The following is an 8,536-nucleotide window of genomic DNA, read 5'->3' as shown; positions in this document are numbered from 1 at the left end:
GGCCTGACGATAACCCGCCCCTCACCCCGACACAGCATGGGGCCTGCAGGCACCAGAGCCCTGATGTCTGTCCCTGTCCCCCGCTAAGGGACCACCTCAGACAAAACCCGGCCAACCCTGGGCCGCAGGAGTGCTGTGCCGTGGGAAGCCAGGCCTCCCCAAGCCCAAGAGGACGCTCCCTAGTCTGCCCAACCGCGCCGGAGAGGCTCTGGAGATGAGGAGTCGGTCTGCTACTGAGGCAGCTGGCACAGCAGGCAGGAGTGTTCTGGGGAGGGACCCCACCCTGTGGGGCAGCAGCTAAGACAGCAGAGCTTCCACCACTGCCCAGGGTGCCGGGTGGGGTCCCCCACTCCTGCCACCACATGCAGGGCCCACAGGCCCGTGTCTCAGAGCCTGGGGCCTTGGCTGGACGACTTCCCTGCAGCAGCCAAGGGAGGGAGCTCAGTGTCTTCGGCCCCGGCCACATAGCCCTGGCCACACAGCTGCTGAGTGGGGAGAAGCCGGGCCACCGCTCTCGGACACACACACCACCACTCAGCTGGCGGCTCTGGGCCTCCTGGGGAGCGAATCAGTTACCAGATGAAACCCTGACCCTGGGGAGGGGGTCGCAGGCCTGGGAGGGGTGCCCAGGTCTGCCAGTGTGAACAGGAGGGGACGCCACGGCCTCTGCACGTGACCTGTGTCACGTGCAACGTGACGAGGTGCAGCAATGTTCCCGGCTGTGCTCTGTGGAGTCACTGTCATTCCACACAAGATGCCCAGGAAGAAAAGCTTGATTGGTTGGGTGCCTGTGAGTGGTATAATTATTGATTTTTTTCTCTATAATTTTATACGTCCTCAAAATTATCTCCAAGAAGACACATTTCTAAAAAACCCCAGAAAACCTCAAGGCACCCTCCCCAACCCAGAGCAGCACATGTCTGGGCCACAGGTGGGGGTTGTGGGGGCAGCTCAGGTGGTGCTTCTGGGGCCTGGTGCCCGTTACAGAACCTCCGCGGTCACAAGGCTGCCCAGGCCGCATGGCTCACCTGGGCCATCCCACCCCAGACGCAGGCAGATGGCCAAAGCCTCCCCTGCCACACCCCACTCAGGCCCCCCGGCGACGTCTCCTGGCCTGTGGGCTCAGGCGCCCTCCCTGCCACAGCCAGTCCCCGGAGGTGGCGAGGGTCCTGTTCACAGCGACCCAGAAAAGCCCAAGCCTGATGTGTCACAACAATTTTAATACATTCAAGAACATTTAATAGAACAAAAACTTAACAGTATCATCAGTCAGCAGAAGCTTGTGGTCAAGAGAAAACCAACACTGGTCCTTTTGCAGTAAAGCTTGTGCTTGAAGGGAGGAGGCAGGATGTCTTCCTGGAGACTTCGCAGCAACTGCCACTGGACCCAAAGCACATCACAGCACCACTTCTAGGGACAAAGGACCGTCCAGGGTCACCCCTTAAAGCCAACAGTACAAGGATCCTACCAGGAAAAGCGAAATGTCTTGCTTCTGGAACCTTGTCAGCCGTGGATCCATGTGGAAATCGTGGGCAGCTCGGCCACACGGCCTGTTGTCAGAGAGGCGGCTGGGCACCCAGGAAGCCCTCTCCCTGCAGCCCCCTCTGCCCCGTCACCAACCCCGGGGGCCGAGGCCGGGCAACACCAGCCCATCAGCAGTGGCCACGCTCCTCCAGAGGACACCGGCGACCCCACCACCCCCAGGCCCTGCAGCAGGAGCCGCCAGGGACAGCGGTGTGAACTGCAGACCCAGGAGAGTCTCCATTGGCCAAAACAGCCGCCTCACATAATAAATAGGCAAAAATGTGGCCGCAGATCAGGTACACAGGCCACCATAAGGGCAGATGAGAGAAAACCCAAGAGGAGAGACACTGAAAAGCAACAACTCTCCCCTGACAGTCACTCAGCTGACAGCACAGGTGCCCAGCAGGGCAGCAGATGCAATGACAGAGCCTGTCAGGGAGGAGGGGTCTCCTGTGTGCTCTGGGCTGGGCGCTGCTCTGCAGCTGAAAACAGGCGTTTCACCAGGAGCCTCCCCGGGGGTGGCAGCCGGTGACCTGGGCCAGCGGGCTGCATGTACAGCCCATCTCACAGTCGCCCTCTGTCCTGGGCTGTCGACTCGTCCAACCCGATCTTGAACCTCCTGCTCACACATGGAGCCGCAGACCCCAGGCTGGCTGGGCGGCCTCCCCGAGCCTCCGTCTCACATTCTGTGGGGCAACGGCTGCTCTTCCTCCTGCTTATTTGTGTTCTGGAAGTGCAGGTCTCGAGACTGTTTGACCAACAGTGGCTCCCCGTTCCCAAGAAGGGCTGAGAGTTGTCATCTGGATGGCGGCGGCAGCCTCGCCTGCAGAGCTAAGGCACTTTCTTCCACCCCAGCCAGGAGGGTCACTTCCGAGCGACTCAGGGACTGAAATCGCACCATCTGGGCCCCTTGACTTGTTCAGCTTTTCCTCCTGTTTCTTGCGACGTTGGTTCTGGCTTTCATCACCTTATGTCCAGATTTTGTGTTTTATCGCTACACTTACCAAAACAATTTAACTTTGGTACTAAGAGAACAAGAGCCATTTCCCCCCAGTATTGCTCATAAGAAAAAAAGAGAACTCCTTAGGAAAGATTCCTTTGTCTGGAACCCTGAGGTTGGTGCTGGGTTTCCGAGCCCCTGGAGCTGAAGATTGGCAGAGCCTGAGGGCGGGGGGCACGGTCCATATCGCCGGCGAGGATGCCCTGTCACACAGGAGGGGAACAGGGGCCTATCAGGTACCCATTCCCCCCACCCCACCCCGGTTCTCAGGGGCGAGCAGTTGAGGTGCTGCAGGAAGCTTTCACAACCTAGGGAGCTGCCCGCGCACGAATCCCCTTCCCTAGGTTGGACCGTGAGTGAGCCTTTCCTCCCGCCCCAGGGCTAATGGTTCCCCAATCTCTCCAGCAGGTCAGCGTGTGCGCGGGGCCCTGGCTGCAGAGGCCAGGTGGAAGAGCCTGGCCCAAGCGCAGGCCACACAGGCCGAGTCCCCCGCCTGCCGGGGGCGGGGCTCACACGCTGCGGGGCGGCCAGGGGCAGAGTGAAGGGCGCTGCGTCTGGGGTGACCGTGGGGCCTCGGGTGCTCAGGTCTCAAAGTACTTGTAGATGGCCGTCACATAGAGCATCACGTTCTGCCAGTCCGGCCGCTCGGTCCCGACCATCTCGTTAATGTCCTGACAGAGGAGAAGAGGCTAGTTAGAGCCCGGGTTGCCTCCCAGCCACAGCACCAAGGGCTCTGGGGTTGGAGGCCTCCTTCATGGGACTTTTGTCTGAGTCTCACTGCACAGGTCAGCGGCCAAGTACCCAGGAAGCTCCTCGCCCTGGGCGTAGGCAATGTCCAAGCCTCCCGCCCTGCCCAGGGCTGCCCCTCAAGGCTGGAAGGGGCTGGTCTCCTCTGGGGGAGGGGGAGTTGGGCCCTCCTCCCCACCTGCCTCTCCTCGCTAACCCCTCCGGCGTCACCTCTGAGTGTGCTTCCCACCAGGTACTGCCTGCCCCACGGTGGGCAACCCCCTGAAGCCCCGGAAGCCACAGTTCTCTGTGTCCTGTGTGGGCCCCATGGTCGGGGAGACATCAGCTGATGCTGCCGGGAAGCAGGCGGGGGACCCTGGGCTCTGAGACATGCCCACGAGGCCCCCACGAAAGACCCGCTGTCCTTGCAGGGCACTGCTCCCAGGGGTCCCATGGGTGCGAGACACAAATGAGCACCAGAGTCAATGGGATGGGGAGAAAGAACACACGTATGTCCAGTGTAAGAATCTCAACGGAAAGTTTTTAGGGTGGGGGAACTGCCTGCTTATATATCAGAATTTTACACATGGTGTAAAATATCCAGATAATGAGAAATATTTCAACGAATGTAATTTCTCTCTCTATATATACAATTGAATAGAAGCCACTCAGAAACACGTATTTCTGTGAATTCAGAAGACATATTTATGGAACTCTACACAAACACTCTTGCAGGGTAAAGATGAGTGCAAATATGTCTTCAAAGCTATCGGCTGTCACAAGGCAGGGTGATGGGTAACCTCGGGGTGGGAGGTGGCACTGGGGGTTCCTGACCTGGCCCTGTGGGGTCCTTCACTCTGTGGACCCCCAAGATGTGCAAAACCCCCGTCACGTTAATTTCATCAGCATCTCAGGGCGTGGACGTCTCTGGCTTTGCATTTGGACGAGGTATTTTCCCCCTGGAAGTCAGACTTGGTGACGAGGCAGGAGCCCGCACGGAAACACGTCTGTCCTGAGCTACTGTAGCCCAGAGCACAGCCCTGACCCCAGGGCTCCTCCGCCTCCCTTCCCCCCCTTGAGAAGCGCTCTGGGGCCTTGCCCTGCCCTCCCCTGCCTCTACTTTGACACCCAAGGCAGATCTGCTGGAATGTGCTTTTGACAGAGAAACGTGACCACCCCCCACTCAGGGCACTTCCCTGGGACACTTGACGGGAGGCATAAAGAGCGCCGGGCAGGGGACCATCTGCACCCCACCCGCAGGACATCCTTGCGGCTGGTGCAGGGCCCGCAGGGGCCCCAGTCCCCACCCAGCAGCCTCCTGGTCACCAGGCCTCCCAGGGGTCTCTCCTCAGGGGACGGGGGCTCACCAGTGTGGACTTGATGCCGACACTCTCGGCAGCCTGGAAGGCCAGGGTGAAGTTCCTCCGCTGGAAAAGAAACCGTGTGACGGGTGCGTGAGCGGGGCCGGGGAGGGCTGCCTGACCAGCCCAGTCCACACCCGTGCCCGCCGCCCCGCCCCTCTGGTGACCAGCTGCGGAGTGACCCCCACACACTTGTTCTTTCCTCTCCACACAGGAGGGTCACTTTTCACACATCAGCTCTGAGCCGCCCAGCACCCCCAAAGCTAATAAGCAACACCTGTGAAATTGTTTCCTCCCCGTGAGGGTCTTCAAAGGTCGTCTGAAGGGCAGGAGGGGACGATGGGGGTGCACACCAGAGGGCTTGGGCCTGGGTCCTCTCCCAGTGCCCACCTGGGCAGGGCTGCACCGTGAGCCAGTCATGGCTGGACGTGGGGAAGGTGGCCTGGCGTGGGTGGCGCTGCCCAGACCACTCTCCTCAAGAAGCCCTGACCCTCAATGTCGTTCCCCAGAGAGGCCACTGGGGTGTGTGAGGAGCCAGCAGCTTGCCCCACCACCGCCACCGCCATGGAGGGCTCTCTCCCCCTCCTCGCCGCCTGCCCTCCATGGCCTCACCTTATCCTGGCTATTGAGCTCCTGGTAGGGAATGTGGGCAGGCAGGTAAGTGTGCAGGAGAGCACAGAAGGCCAGCCCGTCGTTCCAGCTGCTGCTAAAGTTGGTGATGTCGATATTCTGCAGGAAAAGAAAGAAAACATGAGCAACACACACCGCGGGCTTCTCAGGAGATGGCCGAGGGGGGCGGAGGCCCCCAGGCCCAGCAGGCTGAGCCTCTGCAGGAAGCACGGCAGGCTGGGGGGCTGGGGGCCAAGCCCAGGACCAGCTGGTGTCAGTGACTGGCCCCCACCCTGCACACCAGATCGCTGCAACCACAGGAGCAGAAATTTGAGCTACCCAAACCCTGACCTGGGAGGACACAGCCCTGGGGGCTGGGGGCTCTGCCTCTGGGGCACCGGTGGGCAGCAGCGCTGTGTTAGGAAGAGCTGTGGTCCAACCTCCTCCCCATCATCTACAGGACATCACAACCCCTGCACTCTGAGGACCAGCCGCCAGCCTGTACTCGGTGCCAAAGACCGGGGGGTGGGGGGGTGGGGGTGGGGCTCCCACAGTGCATCTCCGAGAACCACCTTGACTCTTTGAGGGGGCACCTACTCCATATTCAAATTAAATTGTTCACAACTACAGAAGAAACACGTCATTCAGAGTATTTTATTATATGATAAAGCAATTCAGCTAGAAAGTAGCCTTTACCTTTATTTGCAAGAACCCTTTTGAAGCCGAAACTCCACAATGAAATTTGGAAATTCACACGCTTTATGAAAATGCCACAAACTGAAAAAGAGAGCACCCCAACCCCCAGCACCTCCTGCTTCACGTCTTACTGCTGTTTCATGCAGCCTTCAAATGCACGAGTCCGCTTCCTGGGTGACCGTGCTCGAGGTGGCAGTCCTCACTCCCCGGGAGCAGCAGCCAAAGAACAACAACGCTATTCACCTCCATAGGGAGTTCTACAAAGTCTGCCGGCCCGACCCCCTCACAAAACTGACACCAAGTAGGGCCCAGGGACAAGGGCGGGTGGGGAGGGTGGGGCTCTCCTGACAAAAGCAGCAGGTAAGTGTGGACACAAACTCTGTCACCAAAAGGAAGCGTCTAGCCCTGACTGCAGGCACCCAGGACGCTGCCCTCTGGGGACTGCTCAACCACGACCCTCTGAAGGGCAGCAGCTCTGGGGGCAGTGATCCCAGAGGTCACTCCCTCAGTGGCCCCCAATCTGGCCTGCAGGCCTTGTCCATAAACTGTGGTGAGGAAGGTGATCAGGTTAAGGTGCAAAGGGGTGCAAATCTGCTGACAGCCCCAGGGAGAGGCGGCGGTAAGGTGCGCTGGCCGTGGGCCATCTGACGCAGCCACCTAAGGGCAGTGCCAGCCACTCAGTGACATCACCGCCCCCCTAAGATGAGGCCTGGGCAGCCCCTGCCTCACTGGTCCCCACACTTGTGACCATGAAGATACTGCCCCGACAGGCTGGCTGCCCTCACAGGCCTCTGCTCTGGCACAACCACAGTTACGGCCATGGCCAACCTGCCCCTTTGATGTCATCGGGATCTCAGGAAGCAGCCAGCGGGGGCGCTTCAGCCCCACCTGGGAGGAAGCTAGGACCAGGGAAGAAAGTCACCTGTCCAAGGTGTGGGGCTGGTGGGTGGGAGGACAGGGCCAGGAACCCTGGTCCCCAGCATCCTCCGGGCCGTGTGTCACTTTAATTCTCATAAACCCCAGAAGCGTTTTTCCATGAGGAGGCTCAGGTCACAGATGATTCCTGTGGGATTATTCCTCCCAGTCATCAGGGCCAAACGCCCTGACAAAAGAACCAGGACACTGATCACCATCGCATGGGCAGCAGGGAATGAGCTCCTTCACAACGTGTCCCAGCTCCGTACGGGACTGAGTGTAGCTTACGGCAGCCAGAGGCTCCGACCCCTGCCCGCGGGTCACATGCACGCCTGGAGGAAAACAAATCTCTACTTCCTGCCCCTAGGCCTGATGTGGCGGAGCCGGAGCCGCCTACGTGCCTGGCCTCACCGGCCCGAGGCAAAGGCCCCGGCACCAGAGAAAGCAGCTGTGCCCCAGCTTCCAGCTGTGGGAACTCGGCCATCCAGCTTCCTCCAAACAGACCAGACCCCCAGCCTGGACCCCACAGTCAGAGCAGCACCTCGTGAATGAGGCACCCCGAGGAGACAGCGGGCCTGGGGCCCCAGGGCAACGACGGCCAATTTCCAAATCAAAACAACTGAAACCCAGACCACTGTCCTGCCCTCTGCGAGATGGAGGGGGCCTGGCCAGTGCGGCCCCGGCCCATCCAAAGATGCTGGGGAAGCAGACAGGCCCTGACACAGGGGTGGGCGGGGAGGCGGTGAGGCCTGCACCCTCTGCTCCCATCTCACCATCTACTTCAGTGTTTTTCATGTTCGGGGCTGAAAAATCAAACTATTGATACTATGAAATAACACAGACGGGACACAGAAAAGCATGGAGACAGCAAGGCTGTCTCCAAAGCTGAAAAGCACAGGGAAGGTGGGATGTTCCCAGCCTCCTGTCTGTGCTCTGGGCCCCCCAGCTGTCACAGCGTATTAATAAAAGGACAGGATCCATAGAAAGAAACAAATGCACGGAAAGGTACAAAAACTGTATGAAATTGCCAGAGAAATGGCCGTTCCCACGGGAGCCAATCCCTCCCACTACCGGCTGTGCCCAAACAGGGACCACAGGGAGCTCCAGGCCCCCGAGGTGAGCAGTGGGCAGGGGACCTGGGCCCCACCCCACGCGGTTTCCAAGAAGAGCGCAGATAATAAGCTCTCGCAAAATCATTCAACACCCAAGGCGGGAGGGACGTCGGCTCTACGACCGCTCATCGCAAAGCAACTCAAATGCCACAGGGACGTGCATGGACCGTCTCTGCAGGCCTGTGAGGACACCAGAGCCGCAGCCCTCCAGGGTGGTGCAGGAGACCTTGGCCTTGGAGGGAGCCAGAGTGCTGACCCCCAGCGAGACACCCACAGGCCTGCAGGCAGGGGCCTGGGTATGAGTCATCTGGGGCTGAGCTGGGAGCAGGGGACATCAGGGTGGCGAGTAGGGAGGAGAAGTGAGGGCTACAGAGGCTCCGGAGAAAAGCAAACTGGACTTGGGGACTGACTGGCCGTGAGGAAGGAGAGAGCCCGCAGTCTGTGCTGGCAGAACTGGACAGCAGGGTCCTCCAGTGACGCACGGCTCACTGGGGGGAGGTACTCCCGACAATTACGTCTGTGGCACCCAGGGAGGTGCCTGGTGCTGACACGAGGGTCTGCAGCTGGGGACGCAGCGTAGGGGGGTGGCCGGG

The 8,536-nt window shown here is 59.9% G+C and overlaps 1 protein-coding gene across 3 annotated transcripts in view; it reads right to left on the bottom strand.

Annotated features, from left to right (window-relative positions):
• Positions 1-1,205: 1,205 nt before the first annotated feature.
• SPECC1L (sperm antigen with calponin homology and coiled-coil domains 1 like) overlaps positions 1,206-8,536 on the bottom strand; it is a 128,843-nt gene continuing 121,512 nt past the window's right edge. For all 3 annotated transcript variants that reach the window (XM_082641584.1, XM_082641586.1, XM_082641585.1), the window contains 3 exons: positions 5,224-5,340; positions 4,618-4,677; positions 1,206-3,195 (listed from right to left, as the gene is read on the bottom strand). In XM_082641584.1, the coding sequence (XP_082497710.1) occupies positions 3,106-3,195; positions 4,618-4,677; positions 5,224-5,340 (267 nt within the window). In that variant the 3' untranslated portion in view covers positions 1,206-3,105. The remainder of the gene's footprint in view (positions 3,196-4,617; positions 4,678-5,223; positions 5,341-8,536) is intronic.

Source organism: Mesoplodon mirus (assembly GCF_964341445.2).
Source record: "Mesoplodon mirus genome assembly, chromosome: 13".
NCBI lineage: Eukaryota > Metazoa > Chordata > Mammalia > Artiodactyla > Ziphiidae > Mesoplodon > Mesoplodon mirus.
This window is presented reverse-complemented; position numbering and strand designations above follow the sequence as displayed.